Below are 17745 nucleotides of genomic sequence, written 5' to 3' on the forward strand. Positions count from 1 at the left end.
TGGTGAACGTGCGCGAGGAGAGGCAGTGATGCGTTGAAGATCTTTCTGAAGAAGACAAAATATGGAGAACGCGGTGATCGCGCTCGACTCGACGGTCAGGAGCCAGGACTCGAGCAACTCGAAGGATTCCAGCATCTCGGACTCGAAGCCCGAGAGCTGTCTGGAGTCGAAACACTCGAAGGAGGTTCTGATATCGGAGAAACAGCAACGACAACAACAACACCAGCCGCACTCGAATCAGCTACCGGCCGAAGAGCAGAGGCTGAAGAGCGCTGAATCGAAGGATGACTCGAATCTGCTGATGTTCATGTCCTGCGGACAACTGCTGTTGGGTAAGTTCGCTTTGATCATTTCGTTGGGCGTTTTTTGGAAAACGATGTTCGAGCATGTGCTTGTCTGTAAGTCGAACAGTGTATTAAGCTATTTAAATTTAGAGCATGTACGTGAAACTAGAAAATTAATCGACTTATATGGTCGCCAAGATCGGTTGTCCATTACTGGCTGTTGCAAGAAACCGATGTCTTGTCGTGCGATTTAGTATCGAACCGTAAGCGAATTTCTAACTAATTAACCGGACAATGGAAAGCATTACGTAAATTAGTTTCGATGTAGAACATGGCCGGCAGTGTGCTGTTCTTCTACCGAAATGCGTTTAAAATTTCTGTGAAGAAAACCTTAACAATAGACCACGAGATGGCGAAAAGTGAAACCGTTCTAGAAAGAAATAGTAAAACAGCAATTCGTTGCTCGTTCGTTGCTGCAAAATGTTGAACTAACAAAATATTTGCGGAAGACGATTGTTATAGATATGTGTAATTACTAATCGTGATATTATAGTTTTTTTATTGATATTTTGCAGCACTAACTGTCCAGTGCTGAAATTTTCTTCGTAGTTTGTTGACATTCAAGATTCTCTTTCGAACTACAGGATGTCCCCGAAATCGTAGTACAACCGGGAAGTGGGTGATTCTACATCAAAAAAGAAGAAAATATTTTGGTATAACATTTTTTCATCCGGAGCTCCGTTTTCGTGACAATCGACTTCAAAATTCTTTCAACTTGTAAACGATTTAATACAATTTGCTTGTCGTGTATTTCACTGCTCTGCTCGTCTCTGTCTGGGACGGTGTTTACAAACATTGGCATCAATGGAAGAGCGTCTACGCAAGTGCAGCTTACAAATAAGAGTCAGAGTTTATTAGACTGCGTAATAGTTCGCTTCTTCTCATTCTATGGCAAGATATTCTAATCGGGAGTATGTTGATATGTTGCTTGCTTTCTTTTTTGTAAAAAAGAATAAAAAATGAGTAATCAGTAGACACACTTTGTATTGTTTCAACCGCACAATTAACACTGTCCCGGACAGAGACAAGCAAAGCAGTGAAATACGCGACAAGCAAATTTTATGAAATGGTTTACAAGTTGAACGAACTTTGAAGTCGATTATCACGAAAACGGAGCATACATATTATAAAAAATGTTATACCAAAATATTTTCTTCTTGTTTGTGTGTTTTCATAAATGAAAAGATTCCGAAAAGAATTATTACAAAACTTATATGATTAAAAACGGTCCGGGACTTCCATTATACGTTCACTGGCTAGGCATTTCACCAAAGTGCATAGAAATCGACGTAAAAGTGAAAACATTTCACTTAGAAAGTAATACTTGTGTATCTCTTTCCGCGGGCCTGCAAACCGTAGAGAATTGCCGCGCTGCGATTCATTGTGATTCGATGGTTCGCTCGGAGCTAGGTCCAATTCTAATTATGGTTATTATCACGTAGAATCTGTTATTTGTACGTGGCTAGTAGAAACGGCATTTACTGGAGAGCGGCGCGATACACACAGACTATTTTCTAAGAAAATTACCTTCTAATCGGACCAGAATTACATGCACGAGAGACCGCCAATTTTTACGGTCGCCAAGCTTTTTTTTATGTCGTCCACTGTTTTATGCGGGTGTTTATCATTTCTACGTTACAATAGGCGCTCACTTTTTCCGTAGTTGACACTTTACCGACCGGTTATTCAACCGTAAACATTGTTATATTCCTGTAAATAATATTTATTCGATCTATTTTATTTATTTTATTTATCGCGAAACTTAAAATATTATATAATACTATGTGAGCTTGCAGTAGTGCAATCCAGCTTCTTAGATAAAGATGCTAACAAATGAAAAACAATAATAGATAACAATTTGGTTAGCCTATACAAAGCCGATTTATAGGCTACCGGTTGGTAAACTGTTAATAAACGCCATGAACGATAATATTATTTAGATTTTACGAATTCTGGATGTTTAACTGTTAGACTAAATTTGAATTTATTTTCAGGTCAGATAATATAATATAATATAAATCTAATATAATTTCTGCTATATACTAACAAACATATTTATTTATCATTTTTTCTGTTAGAGTGCTTGAAATGATTTCATATAAAAACATTATACATTAGTCGTATTTAGGGTTCGGTAGTTTTAGCGTTGAATCGTGTAAAGTTCATTCACAGAAGAAACAAACCATTTAATAAGATTTATAAGAAACATTTATAAGAAAGTCCCAAAGTGGATTTTCTACATTTATTCATCTACTCATTATAAATAGTTAAAGTAGCACTTTATTTTTGTACTATTGCTATAATTCTTAATTGTACAAAAAAGTTTTCAATTTATTCTCTGCTATTATAACTCGTAATTGTACAAAAAAGTTTTTAATTTATTTTCTGCTAATGTAACTCTTAATTGTACAAAAAAGTTTTTAATTTATTCTCCTTGGAAACGGAGGGTCATTTTAAAAGAAACTGTTAATGTTTCTCTGTTTCGGATACATAGTGCAATATGTAGAAATCGTTTTTCAAGAAGCGATTTCTAACTTCGGTGGTTTTGCTTATACGTCTATTAATATTGTTAAAAAGGACATGTTTATTCCCGTGGTAGATTTCGCTATGTAAAGGGATAAAAGATCGAATTAATTTCGCAGGTATAGTGTTGGTGGTGTTCGGAATACTGGTGCTGGTGCATGGCGCCTCGTTAGGCGGTTCAGGCGCGGGACTGTGGGCAGGTGTAGGCGCCCTGGTCGCAGGTGCATTAGGCGTCGTCGCGACCCTTGCGACGTCCTCGAGCAAAGCGAACTCGAGCTTTTCGACGGCTCACCTTGCTGCCAGCCTGGTCGCCCTTGCCCTCTCAAACATGGCCGCCATCACGGCCTTGACTGCCATCGTCAGGGACTCGCAGAGGACACCGGAAATGACCTTACTCACTGTACCGGTACGTAGTGCTTTCAGCGGCTCCTTCTCTTCCTCTTCCTGCTTCTGTCCTCTTCTCCGTTTCACGGGCAGTGCAACCGAAAAGACGTACAGCCGCGAACAAAAGTACTGGCAATTCATTCATCGGATTATTCCTTTCAGTCATATGTAATTGTGCAAAAAAAAAGTGCTAGATAAATTGTAACTAGCTGTTTCCTCAAAATATGATTTTGAAATGAAGCGACGAAATTGGTTTTTCACTGTGTAAATTATTATTTGGAGAGGAATCGCTATGAGCAAATTATATCGTTATATAAATAATACTTGTTATGTCTCATTTATATCATTTAACACGTTCCGTGCCACGTCATATTTATTGCAAACATATGTTTTATGACATATGTAATTCCGTAAAATATATTTCAACCAAAAAAATGATGCATTATACAGAATGCAATATAGAAGAAAACACACAAGTTTAATTATTTGTTATATATACAATAATTAATAATTACATTTAATATATTAATCTTTATTCAAAATATCAAATTGCCTGAACGACAAGTCAGGCAAAAATGGCTTGGCGCGGAACGTGTTAACTTTGCAATTCAAGTTGAAGAGATCAGAAATTAGTTTGACATTGTCGTGGAACTCGGGAGTAAACAAAGCACGAATACACCGTGTGCAACATCCGCAATAATGAACGAGATTTATCGTTGATGGATGTTTCCCAATTAATCGGCGGGTACCGGTGACCTCGTTTCGATTCCCATCGTTTTCTCGTTCGCTGATCGACTGGACAGGTTTCGGCAAGGTTTCAGACCAGTCAGAACAGGAACGCTGAAACCGTTTGATTGCCGGAGAAAGTTCCCAATGACAAGGTTAAAACGCGGTCATCGTGGGACCCTACGGCCTGCTTCGCCTCTCCAGACCTCGATGGAATGTGACTCTGTCTGGTCAATGATCTATTGCGACACTTCCATGTTTTGATGAAGTTCTCTCGCTTCACCTGTTAACCGCGGACCGGAATCCATACGTCCCACCTTCATTCGTGTATCTCATTGTTCATTCAAGAAGGACGAATTTTCTTAATAATTAGAACGATCCTCTGGACATTTCAAAATGGATAAAATGAGATCCAGGAAAAAGATCATTTCTCTTACATTGACTGTATAGTTCCTGTATCATTCTTTTCTTCCATTAATTTACCGGATCATTAAATTGAGGTGACATTTTAAAATTGTATACGAGACAAATACAATCTTTATTGAATTTCTCATAGTTAACTGAGGGACATTTTTATTTCGTTATTTTAGAAATTTTAAGACATGTCTGATTTTAGATATACTTGACACCATAAAGTTATACATTTTTCTACGTCAACTCTAGGTAACAAGTTGTTCTATGATTAAGATCATAGCAACCATTGTGCTATTACAATACTTTACATGGAGAAATATCATTCAAGTGCTTTTCTGAAGTAAGTTTTGTTGGGCGCAAATTTTATTGCATATTTTTCATATAATATGAAGAAAGAACCTATAGCTTATTTCGATTCTGGATATTCGTTTAATTATTTAAACAAGATCTGAAATAAAGCCATCATAAAAATTTGAAAGAATTGAAACAATTAATAGCGCAAACACTAAGGCTGGCTTATGATAATTACTAAATATTACCCACTTTACCAACATCGAATTAAATCGCACACAAAAGAAAGTTTCTCTTGTAGGCCTTTTCTATATGTTACATTAAATAGACGAAGATTACTTTGCCTACTTTGTCTATTATGCTAATAAAATTGTTGAAAACATTTTCTAACAAAAATAAAATTTCAGGGGGAAGACGGAGAGATGGACCAGGTTGAGGGTGGCTGGGCGGGTCTGTTGGCCAGCATAGGTCTGCTGGTGTCAAGCCTAGCCGAGTTGCTGGTCTCTGGCTACAGTTGCTTGATTCTGACCCCGAAGCTCTGCGGATGCCTGAGGACAAACAACAACGAGGATTTGTTCTGCGACGGTCGGTTGAAGACCCGCAACATGGTGCACCAGTGGGTCACAGCTCAGAGCCATGTGCCGAAAAGTCAGCCGATTTACGTGGTACAGCCGATGGTACCGATGCATCCAATGATTCAGGTGAGTCCTTCGACCCTCTCCCACTACCCTTTGATCTTGACCCTGCTGGCCGAGAGGTAGCGAAAGGTCAGTGACACACTAGCTAGAAAGTTCAAAGAGAAACTTCTCGCTGCTTCAGGCGGTCTCTGTGCCTACATTTTGGAGATGCACGATCTCGGTGCAAGCGTATCTGTGTCAAAAAAATAAACCCGCCTGCTGGGTTCCCTTTGACTTTAACATCGTATCATATTTAAACCCACTAATCGGGCACTAATTCTGTCAACAAGTAAACAGTCGTGTGCATTAATCCCTTAACCTACAAATACGGGCATAGCCCATAGTAGATGATAGGGCCAAACGTAAATATTAGCGGCGGCGCCCTTTTAAAGTTATAAATATTTATGGAATATTTGAAACCTGAGAATATTATTTGATGAAGTGCGCGGTATTGTAAACACCAAGTATGAAAGTTATGTTCGGTGAAATTATTTGCAAAATTATATTACACCCTGTGTAGCATACCTGCGTAGGATATTATAATAATTTAGAATATGCTTTCTAATATGTTTTCAATCATTACAGCCACCTTATGGAGTACCAGCATCTGCAGCAAAGTTTCCTGGAGGATTCGTACCTTCTAGACCCATGCCTATATCTGCTCCTGCTTATGGCACCATTCCCATGATTGCCCCCCACATGCCATATATCGGACGACACCCGTCCCAAATGGTAGGTCTTATCATTATAATATGTGAAATACGTGATTCCTGTGCTATTTTTTTATGTGGTTTTTCGCGTGATGCAGTCCTGTACAAATAATCGCGCCTAATACTTTCCTGAATCCTCTACGTAAAGTTCCAACAAAATTGATATGTCACGCTTATCGTTAGCCAATTCTTTTCCGATCATTTAACCACCTCAAAGGAACGACTTTAGCGTGAAATTCTTATCGACACGTTTAACAGCAAGTAAAATAAAAGTGCTGCGCTTGTTTTGTATATAATTGCTTAACTGAAGGAACAGAAGCAAAAACCCTTAAACATGTTATTTGAGAGCATTACTTCTTGTCACTACTTCTTTTGAAACAGTTTTCGATCACAAAATCTCAATATTCGTGAAAGCGGAGCATAACAAATTTCCTCGTATTAGATTTTACTTTCTTGCTAGCTTTTAAGAGCAAAAGTGACCTAATTTTTTTCACAGCAGACATGTTATAAATCGTGGGAATAATATTAATCCGTGTCTTTAATTTAATTTTTTAAGTATAATAATCAGTTTACGAGAAATATTTTTTTTGTATTATTGAACTAAATTATGTCTTCTGAAAATTGTATTTAACGCTAGAAGTGCTGAGCTTTTAGAGAGAATCATTTATTTATAAAGATTTAAATTGATTTTTTACTATAGTGTATTATAAAGCTCTTTCCTGTCTTTAATAATTATACGAAGAAATATACAGGGTGATCCGTAATTATACAAACACCGCGAAATGGGGGGTTCCTGAGGCCAGTTCAAGTAACCTTTTCCTTTGTCGTAATGCAATTCGCGGCTTTGTTAACGAGTTATTAACCCTTAACGCTCCGCAAGTTTTTGTACCACTGCCTACCAGCAACTCCGGCACATTTTCGCAGCGGAACGAATAGTGAAGAAGGAGTCCTATTTTAAGTGAGAAGAATTACACGTGTTTGTGAATGTTTTTGATTTTATTTATTTTATACATATGCACCTTCTTCTTGTAAATGAAATGTAAATTTTAATTTTTGTAATTCACCATGCTGTGATATCTTTGTAAACAATCTCCTATGTGCATTCTGGGTTTACTTGAGCAAGAGTCACAGTATTCACTTGTTTGACGTCTGCCATCCCTTTGTTTCCTTGTAGAGCACACAACACAGTCCATCTTTGGACCTTTCCCTTTTATGTACAGTTTTCCGTTTAGTATGATTTCAGAAATTGATGTAGAAACTCTTGTTCTCTCCTGACGAAAATCTCCTACGAGAGTTGATCGAATAAAATTTTCCTGTACTTTAAATGCATCCGTGCTTTCTCATTTTTATTGTGCTATACAGTTTTATACAAGATGTATGAATTAATTATTGACATCTCCATTTCCCAAAAGAATAATTGGGGCACGTTTTAACTACAGATAACAATTGCGAATGCCGACGATTCCGTAACATCTTAAGCCTAATCATGCTAAAAATATTGGGCTCCGCAGTGGAGCCTACGGAGTTATGGAACAAATGACGGATAACTCCGTAGCGGAGTCAACGGAGCGCTAAGGGTTAATGATTAAAGATGGTTGCGCATGCACGCTTCAACCTGCTGTTACTGGCGCGATCCAGTTGGCTGAAGCCCATCTTGTAGATCTTTTTGATCCATCTGATATAGCTTTTCGATACTTATCGAATAAGTATAACTAAAAATGTCATTGTGTTACAGATACGACTAAAGCAAAAACGTCCCGTGGGTATGGATCACGAAAGTACGGTAGACAGGAGGAGACAAGTGGAAGGAAAAGTAGAACCACAAAAAAGAATGTCTTCGATAGGGGAGGATCAAGTAGATCTAGCTCAAACTTACACAGGACTTGACAAGAAAATTTCAGAGGAGTTCATCTCGATTGCCATGGACCCTGAAAGGAAGTCAAAAGCATCGAGCAGTCATGGTAGCGATATTGGTACCTCGAAAACCTGTTGAAAACATAACATGATAACCCTTTGGCAATTGTGTGGTTTTGTACAAGCTGTAACCGATTGTTTTCGTACATGTTTTTCAACTTGTAAAGAGAAGCTGATTAACTGTTATATTGTTGAACGTTCATGTTTATCTTGTTTTGATCTTTATAGTACTGGAAGATTTTGCTCAACATTTGATTTTCTCATATTCTGGAATACATGTCAAGATTATGATTATTAGAGTGGACCTAATTACTCTCGGCAAAAGAAATTGTCCATATTCTTTCAGGGTACTCTTTAGAATCGTGACATTGCTTAAACTTATATGTGTGTGAAATTTTAGTTCGATCGGAGCTAATAATTATTTTCGTACTTATATACATATTTATATAACATAAGCTTTGAAACCTTACTTGCAATTTATAATAAATGAATTTTTTATCGCTCCAATAATAATGGAAAATTCACGCCATGATTTAGAATTTTTAAAGAAACTTTTTGGCAAGATCAGAAAGATTTTAAATAGCGGTCGAGCAAACTACTAAAATTTTGCACTGAATATTACTTCAGCTAGTGTTAAAATCCTGGGAATGTCTTGACAAAAAATCATTAATCGAAAAATAAGGTTCACCCTAATGTTTACACGTCCATTGTAAATGTACATTAATTACTGTTACAGATTTTAGTTAATCCACTTGTCCACAGCCTGGATGATTAAAAGGTAGTGGTTTAGACAGAGGATGACTATGTACAATGTGTATAATGACAAATTAATATTTTCTACGAATTAGTGAATTTATTTATTTTCTACGGTACACAGTACCATTTGTTATCAAGTAAATGTATATTGTTTGTTTCACCAATACGTGTCCGTGGAAATAAGATTCAGGCTTTAAAGGAGTAATATAATAAATGGTTATGCATATATTATTATATAATAATTCCAAAGGAAAACTGTAGGTATAATTCTCTTTGCGCAATTAAGATAAAACATAAATCCATTAACTTACAACGATTAACGTGGACCATTTTATAAATTTGTCGATAAACAGAATGTACTAAATTGTTGCTTAAGAATACAGTCAATTTATTGCTAAATGTATTACCAACGTGGTCCAAGTCCTTATAATAGATTTCTTTGAATAATGTTACCTTCTCTCCACTTTTCTTTTAACTCGACAGCAAGATTGTGATCATAGCAATATTAACGTACCCCAAAAAATCAATTCAATAGAAGGTGTACTATTTAAAATTTTCTAATGTATTTTATAATAAGTATAGATCGTTTATATACTGCATATATTACATTTATTATCAAAAGAAACAAAAGTGAAAAATTCAAATTCATTAAAAGGATACATCACAGAACACTATTTTATTTTATACAACAAAATAAATTGGAATATTTGGTAATACCTAAAACAGGCATTTAAATTAAGTGTACCTTTGAAAGTAAGAATAATGCAAGTAAAAAATGTTTAATATTGATATAATCTTTTTTACTCCAAAATATGGAATGTACTACCTGCATTCCCTTGTTAAAAACATTGCCGGCATTATTCTAACTCTCAAAGTTTTTTACGTTAGTTAATGTAAGCAACGAACATAATGTTAACATCAATAAGATGAATCTTTTAAGTCGTTTGTAATTATTGCTTTCTTTCATTATTTAGCCCAAAGGTGTTACGTATAATGTTGATTTATCATATCTATTACAGTGTACAGTGTAACATTTTATAATACATTTTATTATAGAAAGTATTTACGACTCGACGCAGACTTTATTGTGTATATGTATAACGTGTACTATTATAAATAAATTAATGTTTATAATGAATACTGTTACAAATTGTATTACAATAATTATAGATAATAGAACGAAGTAACTCCACGTTTCGATACTTAATATTTTATTGGCGAAATTTAAATATTTTATATCTAAATATTTTATATAATAATAATTATATACAATAAAATGTAAAAATATGTCATTTTCTACTAGGAATAGCTTTTATCCACTGCCATTTTGACAATAAAGTATGTATAAAAATACATATAAAATCATTACAACGATTGGAATTCCATTTCTAATACATTAATATTAATACAACAGATGATAGCTGCTGAAATATTACTTTTTTCTATAAAATGCTACGAAGATCACTAGAGCAGATTTTGGTTTTGACAAAGCACGTAACAAAATTGTATCAAGATTTTTTAATTTCCTCTTACGCACGGAGCATAAAGCATATATTTCTATATCAAGTATTACTATACTCATAGCCGTGAAAATTTGTTTACAAAATTCTTACTTTATAATGTTAAGTACTTAATGCATAGTTCTTATTAAAGGCTGATTTTATATATATATATATTTGTTATTGACACGAATATTCTTCACTAATAATGATTTTACTCAATTAGGTAACAAAATAAAATATTGTTCCTTCATAAGTTGTGTGTATAAGTAACTTTAGCGGCATCTATGTGATGTAACATGTTAAAGTAATACAAATCTATTTCATCGCATCGATTAAATGGTATTAGAACCATTGTGTAATCTATTTCATAATTTATTGATTGACAATTTTACTTTTCTAAAGGCACATTTCAAACGCACCAGCGCCATTGTATTACTAATATTCATATTTCCCAGATACTACTAATTACATGATTTTTATAAAGTACCATTTACAAATACTGTGAAGTAATGAGCAAGCTCGTTCTTGAACTTTACATTGTAAGCATTACTGTTACTAATTACTGAAGGCTTGACGCAATAATTAATATACAGGGTGTTCCAAAAATGTCTCGCAATCGGGAAATGGGGGGTACCTGTGATCATTTTAAGTAACTTTTTCCTTAGCGAAAATGCAATCTGCGACTTTGTTTGCATTTTCGCTAAGGAAAAAGTTACTTAAATTGATCACAGGACCCCCATTTCCCGATTGCGAGACATTTTTGGGACACTCTGTATAGCACTCTACATCTCTTGTCATGCTTTACATACATATAGGTTTGTAACTGTGTGCTTAAACATCAGGGTTGAAAGCTATGACCATGTTAAGTTTGTACATCATTAGACCGTGAGTAGTTATACATTATGTATACAGATTATAATAGAGCAATGTGTAGAACATTGTATCAGATAGAACCTCTTTAAACTGTGCTTAACTATTTACCATACAAAATTTTAGACATTTCTATATGCCGAGAAATGCATGCAGTCCGAAGTCTATACATTATGAATAAGTACATTTTTGGAAGACTCTATAGTTTAAATATTATAATTAGACCGCGGACTTATGCATTTGCTGCATTAACGATTGTCTAAAATTCGCTATAGTAACTTTGAATAAAAATTAATTAGATTTTCTTATTTGGAATTAAAAATTTCATTTTATATAGATGCCTACTAAATTATTAACATATTCACAGTCCCATTATTTAGGGGTCACGAAGATTTGAAGTCAAAGGACACTAAATCACTCGCAATTGAGAACAACAAATACTTAAAATATAATTTATCTGAAAGTCATTTTGAAATTAATTTAATGATATTGTGTAGTTTTTTAAAAAGAGTCTATAGCTTTTAAAGAAGGCACTTGCAACAATTTCAACTTCATCGTTTTCAAATCTGATAAATATAAAAGCGAGGTATTCATTGTTTACAAAGTTTTGAACAAATCTGATAAAAATAGATTTTTACGAAACAAAAACAGTACCAAAATAAAATTAACTAAAATGTTAAAAAGCTTAATTATGTTTTTAACTGGCATTTGATATGTCTATATCGATTGTTTCTTCTTTCAACCGTTTATCTTCCTTGACAAAAGCTTGCCGTTTACCTCCTACTTTACGTTTTCCTCTATTAAGTACACCATTCTCTTCATCCATCATACGCAAAATTTGTGTTTGATCAGAACTCTCTATCGGCGCTATTGATATATCCCGAACTGCACGAAATTTACCGCAGTTATTGAGATGTTCATTTTCTAGTCGGAAAAAGTTCCATACAAATCTCCTGAAATTACAACCAAATATAAACGTAATCAAACCATAAAATATTCTTTTTATTAACGTCATAAACTCTAATAAAAGTAATGAAACAATCGATTCTTAAAACCATCAAAGCCACTTTTAAAATTAAGACTTCAAAGTAGATTTTGTTTAATACATCATGAACCAAAAAGTGTACAAAACTATTTTCGCCTATATACATTACCTTGAATTGACAATTAAGTTTCATTAAAAATCGGAATACAATTAATGAGTACTTACCTAAAAACTTCCAGAGGCGCAACTACAGACGTCATTAAATCGCTAGAAACGTATCCGCATTCAATAAGAACAAAACTAGCAATCCATGCGAATCTTAGAACACAATCTTCGATTATGGCAAAATAATAGAATCCCTACAAAAGTTAATTATAATAAATACTAAATAGAAATACACAATTAATATGTTAAGTTCCACATCGACCACATATGACATAAGTTTAGAAATTCCTTTCATATTGCGACATATCCAAATCAATTGAATTTTACTAGGATTTCCAAAGTATAAAAAAAATAAAGTTATCATTCATGTAATTAATTTTACCTTCCCAGTTTTGCTTTCAGTAACTACTTTGATTTTGTGGGAATTTTGTGAGAATAATGTTGCACAATTTACGTGTTAAGAATAGAAATACTCACGGCTGCTGAATATACAACTTCTTCGCGCAAAAATTTATTTTCGCCAGCATTGCTATCTAGTAGGCCCCAATCCATTTTTAAGTCCCATGTGAAAGAATATATTGAATTGACACAGCAACTAATCACCCAAAGCCACAACCATGGATTCTCCCATCGAGTTTCATATTCCCCTAAAATTTTATAAATACCTCGATTTAATTTCGTCGTGTTGTTTTCCTTACTTCTTGTTTTCTTTTATTAATAATTATTCAATTATATAACTAAATTAACTCGAATATTTTAACTCTTCCCTAAAGATTTGAGTTACCGAAGTTAGACTGTACAAAGTATATACTATTACAGTTATTATCAAAAATACTATTAGAAGTATTAAAGTATTTTATACAGTTAATAATAGTGAGAGCATCATGCCATAACTTACCAGCGCGGTAGATACACATAGTATTGGATATCACAACGAGAAATGTCGTTGAATACTTTCCAGCATTTGCCAAGTGAGGAAATGCTTCTTTAGAGTCACGATATCTTCTAACACACTGTGCGAAACGGAACCATGCAGGTAAACAATTCACTATAGGTCTAACTATTAGCGAACCTGACATGCATTGAGTTGAATCTCCAGCTTCCAACCAATTTCCATTAGTAATGTAGAAGCATGTCAAAAAATGGAAGTCCAGCAACGCTGTGGCCATACTGTTCAATTGATCTGCCAGCCAGAAATCAGCAAAATTCACATACGCGAATGGTGATATTAAAATACGGCCCTACAAAAATTCAATAAAAATTATTAGGATTTATATTGTACATTTCATTTCTGATCAATGATACCTACCATTATTTTCAATAACCAAAATCTTGCTTCATGTCGAAACATTTTTAATGGATTTAAAAGGAATGCTAGCATGATACAGACTAATGCTAATGGATTTACATATGGTGGAATGCTTAAGCTAGCACTATATAAAAAACTTAATAAACTAAGAGTCCATACAACTCCCAGTACAGCAGCTAGTTCCATCAGATGTTGTTCGGACAAATGATTTCGTGGATCTAATTCAAATATTAGTACATGGTTTACGCCAGAAGATCGCCAACCGTAAACATTCACACCAATGAGGAATAAAAATTGTATGATGAGTAAAGGTCCACGATACAATCTAAATGCAATTTTCAAATTTTCTCCACCGTCGTGAAATATTGCTAAAAATATCAAACACCCATGAAAATATTATCACAGTAACTTATACTAATAATTTTAATACAATCTGACCTCTTACCCGAGAGTACAACTGCCACAAATAGAACAATGAAACTACCAGAAAACAGTCCTACTTTGAAAGTGGTCCAAGGACTTTGATGTTCACCTAAAGGTGGTACACGTAGCCTTTTCATAGCACGTTGCCTATCTCCACCTTCCAAATCATTTGTTACAGTAGCTTCTGTATCCTGTATCAACTTGTCTATATCTTTCGATGTGTAAAAATGTGCAATTTCTACACACTCTACCCTCCATTTTGACCCAGTATCAACGGACAGTAACTGAAAGTAAAAATAAAATTTATATAATTACTTATAGAACATACACAAACTACTATATCATGAATGAAGTATTGATTTTTTACTTAAACGTAACAAGAGTAAAGGACTTTTACAAATTAATAATATTGCAATCTGAAGAAATAGAAAGCAATTAATGTTTTTGTTTACCTTATCATGCTTTTTGAGAATTTTCCGAAATCCAGTGTAATTAAGATTCTGATAATTTTGAAGAAGTATTAGAGATAAATAAAATTCTGAGAAAGCAAGCTTTAATTCTCTGAGCTTCCTTGTTGGTAAAAGTGGCTTAATGTTTATTTTCCCTTTATTTTTTCCACCACCTTGTTGTAGTTCTACCGCTGTCTTCAATTCACTGTGAAGAGCCGCATATTTCCGTGTTGCTTCTGCCAACTTCTCTATAAAAAAAACAAATATTTCAAAATAAATTACAGAGATGAACACAGACATGATACAACAAAAATGTTAATATGAAATATAACAACTTTTATTTCATTTTCAGCGTAATAACATCTTTAATAGGAAAACTACATTCCCGTTTCATTTTTCTTCTCACAATCTTGCTTATAAAAATGCATATTTACATGAAGTTTTATATTTCTCAATTATTGTATTCTTTAAAAAAATAGAAATTTCAATAGAGGTATGTGAATATTAATTTTAATGCGAATGTTAATTTTAACAAAACTTGCTTACCGGAATAAAAAGTATTAATCTTCTTTAATTCACGATCACAAAATGTGAAAAATACTTCATCAAAGGAGGCAAAGTGTCGAGATATGACTTCAGGCTCAACACTTTCAGAGGATGGTGCTTCTTCTATGGCAGTATACAGCATTGCTTTCATTTCCTATTGATTTAAAATATAATAACAAATATAAAAAGTTAGATCTTATCTTATAATTATTTGGAGCTCTCAATTTGTTCTGATAAAAATTCACTGTACCTCATAACTAATGTATTGTTTACGCCACTCTGGTGTAATATGAGCGGACAAATGTTCAGCAAACTTCATTTTTGACTAAGTAATATCACAATCTGTAATAATCATGCATTTTATTTTTATTTCGAGTTTTAAGCAAAGTATAATAAATGTATTGTTACTAAACAATGGATTTATATTTTTGTGAACAGATTCAAAATGACAAAGAATTGTTATATCCTTAAACACTATAACAACATTCATTTATTGTCTGAATGAATTGATGAACTAAATAAAAACTACTGGAATGAATTTATGACAAACGCATTCAACATGTAGATCCGTTTTTTCGGTTACCTGTAATGTATTAAACTATAAAGGAGGTTACACAAAACGCATATAACGTGTTTTGTCGTCAGCAGTAATTCAATATTTTCTCTTTTCGTTCGTATCGAGTTAAGAGTATACTACTTGAAGTATAAACACGTATTTATTCCTATTACTTATACGTATATCACAGAGTATTCGATTTTATACTGTTTACAGAACTCAATAGAACTATTAATTCGGATCGCCAATCCGAAACCGACAAAATGTATAACTTGTTTTCAGTTCGCTAGTGTATGACTAAAGATCTCTCCCATCTCTTGCTATATAAGAGTGGAGGAGAATAAATACAATTAAATTGCTTGATACACACATATGTTTGACTTAGATAAAATACTTCAGAGCGTTACAACGGATATATATCCCCTATTTGCTGTACCTCTTAATCTTTCCTATGGTTCGAATGAATTCGTTTTAATCGTTAATACAAGAAGTACAAACGTTATCACTTTACAATTATTACCGTTTAATATATTCGATATTGTTATTGGATAAGTACATAAATTGAGAAAACTGCACATAATGCAGACTTATCTATATTGTATTGTAAACGATATTTTACGAATACTTTAAATCTGCAACAAATTTGTTCACCAATTGATATTGTGGATATTGTAGTACATGTATTGCTTCAATTTATACGGTGTTATAATAATATTATTTTTCAAATATGAAATTTAATAATAGGAGAGACAAAACTTTGCACATGTATATTTACGAGTCTTGAATTAATTTAATTGCTAATCTTTTTAAATATACATATTTAAACAATTGAATCTGTCTCTTTTGATCAAAAAAAAGTTCAATACATATTAATAAAAATTACATTAAATGTAGCTTTTAATCGAGAATTTACCTAGTTGACGTCTAAACGATTTTTCCATTCGTATCATGTTGTAAAGAGTCTACCATTTTTTTTATTGTTGCTAGGACAGGTATAGCATTTTTGAGGTAACGGGTAAGGTAACCCTTGCCTCGTCATGTATGTATGGCAGGTATGTACTCATATGAGAATGAATAATAGAAAACCATGCAAAGTATGATTTGTATGGCAATGAACCCTTTTTATTATATCTAAATGTTACTTAGGTACATTCTGCAAAAATGTTAATGATTTAAAAAGTTTCTCTTGCCGCGAATATTATGGGTGTAAGCATATGCCTGTACTGCTCCCACGGACTTACAGTTCAAGCCAAAAGCCCGTTGATTGGATATACACTCAATTCTCTGTTGATGGCGAATCGTATAAATTAAAACTGGCGCCAAACGCCGCACGTTACGTCCGCTTTATAACCGTCGTTTATACAGCGATGTCCATTTAGTGTTTGCATTCTTTACCTAACTAATACATACAACATAGATGCGATTCTATAGTCTGCTCCCTTAACCTTTACTGTACATCCCACGAAATTTTGTTATAAAACTTTTCCTCCTTTTACCGTGTTCTTTTTTTACTGTGTGTAAATATAATTTTAAGAAGACGCTGTTGTCCCTTGTTTCAGAATGTCAAAAGAATATTTAGTAATTTTCAGAACATAAAACAAGGAAATACACAGTTCAAGTATAACAATCTGAAATGATTGAAACGTGCCTCTAAACGTGTTATACCAAAACCCTTGTGTATTCTTTGAACTTAATAATATTAAAGAGAAATATTAATTGAGCATGAGACATAAAGAAGTTGTGAAATCAGTTCTAAGAACTGGCGGGTGTAACGTGCAAATAATTTCTAACTAGGTAAACGATATTTGATTGCTAACGATTATGTTGTTATTATGAGTAAGAGACCGCTGAATAGCATAGAAATTATAATATATCTGTACCGTGATTAATATATTAATTTCAATTTCCAATTACTCGCGAGTCGCGACAAGCATGTTTTCACTCGATAAACAAGATTGCTAATAATAATGGTTCATTTTATTGTTTGCTTGTTGCGTACTGCGCCATCTACGATAGATATACCAAATTATAGGTTATACATACTTAATGGTAAAATATTCTGCCAAACCCGATGTTACCGATGATTCAAAATTTTATATTAGTTAATGACATCACAGACTCAAGATGCGTAAGAATCCGTCTTCTATGTGATATTATTCAATAAATACATAAACGATCTCTATTTATTTAGAAGAAAATTG

The 17745-nt window shown here is 33.6% G+C and overlaps 2 protein-coding genes across 3 annotated transcripts; one reads left to right on the forward strand and one right to left on the reverse strand.

The window, feature by feature from the left end:
• Window positions 1-59: 59 nt before the first annotated feature.
• Window positions 60-9877, forward strand: LOC144468253 (uncharacterized). The gene is made up of 5 exons (XM_078177578.1): window positions 60-332; window positions 2987-3273; window positions 5090-5383; window positions 5945-6091; window positions 7805-9877. Exons 1-5 carry the CDS (start codon window positions 62-64, stop codon window positions 8060-8062), a joined length of 1257 nt encoding a protein of 418 aa, XP_078033704.1. The 5' UTR covers window positions 60-61; the 3' UTR covers window positions 8063-9877.
• A 7-nt stretch (window positions 9878-9884) lies between these two features.
• LOC144468203 (solute carrier family 53 member 1) lies at window positions 9885-17741 on the reverse strand. 2 transcript variants are annotated; one of them, XM_078177529.1, is made up of 10 exons: window positions 17425-17741; window positions 15239-15330; window positions 14989-15142; window positions 14446-14690; window positions 14016-14277; window positions 13571-13938; window positions 13160-13502; window positions 12739-12908; window positions 12322-12455; window positions 9885-12064 (listed from the first exon to the last, which is right to left on the reverse strand). In XM_078177529.1, exons 2-10 carry the CDS (start codon window positions 15305-15307, stop codon window positions 11809-11811), a joined length of 2001 nt encoding a protein of 666 aa, XP_078033655.1. In that variant the 5' UTR covers window positions 15308-15330; window positions 17425-17741; the 3' UTR covers window positions 9885-11808. The 2 variants fall into 2 exon arrangements, with proteins under 2 accessions (XP_078033655.1, XP_078033645.1); XM_078177519.1 differs by lacking the exon at window positions 17425-17741 and adding an exon at window positions 15572-15859.
• Between the last annotated feature and the right edge of the window lie 4 nt (window positions 17742-17745).

This window comes from Augochlora pura, chromosome 1, assembly GCF_028453695.1.
Source record: "Augochlora pura isolate Apur16 chromosome 1, APUR_v2.2.1, whole genome shotgun sequence".
Classification (NCBI taxonomy): domain Eukaryota; kingdom Metazoa; phylum Arthropoda; class Insecta; order Hymenoptera; family Halictidae; genus Augochlora; species Augochlora pura.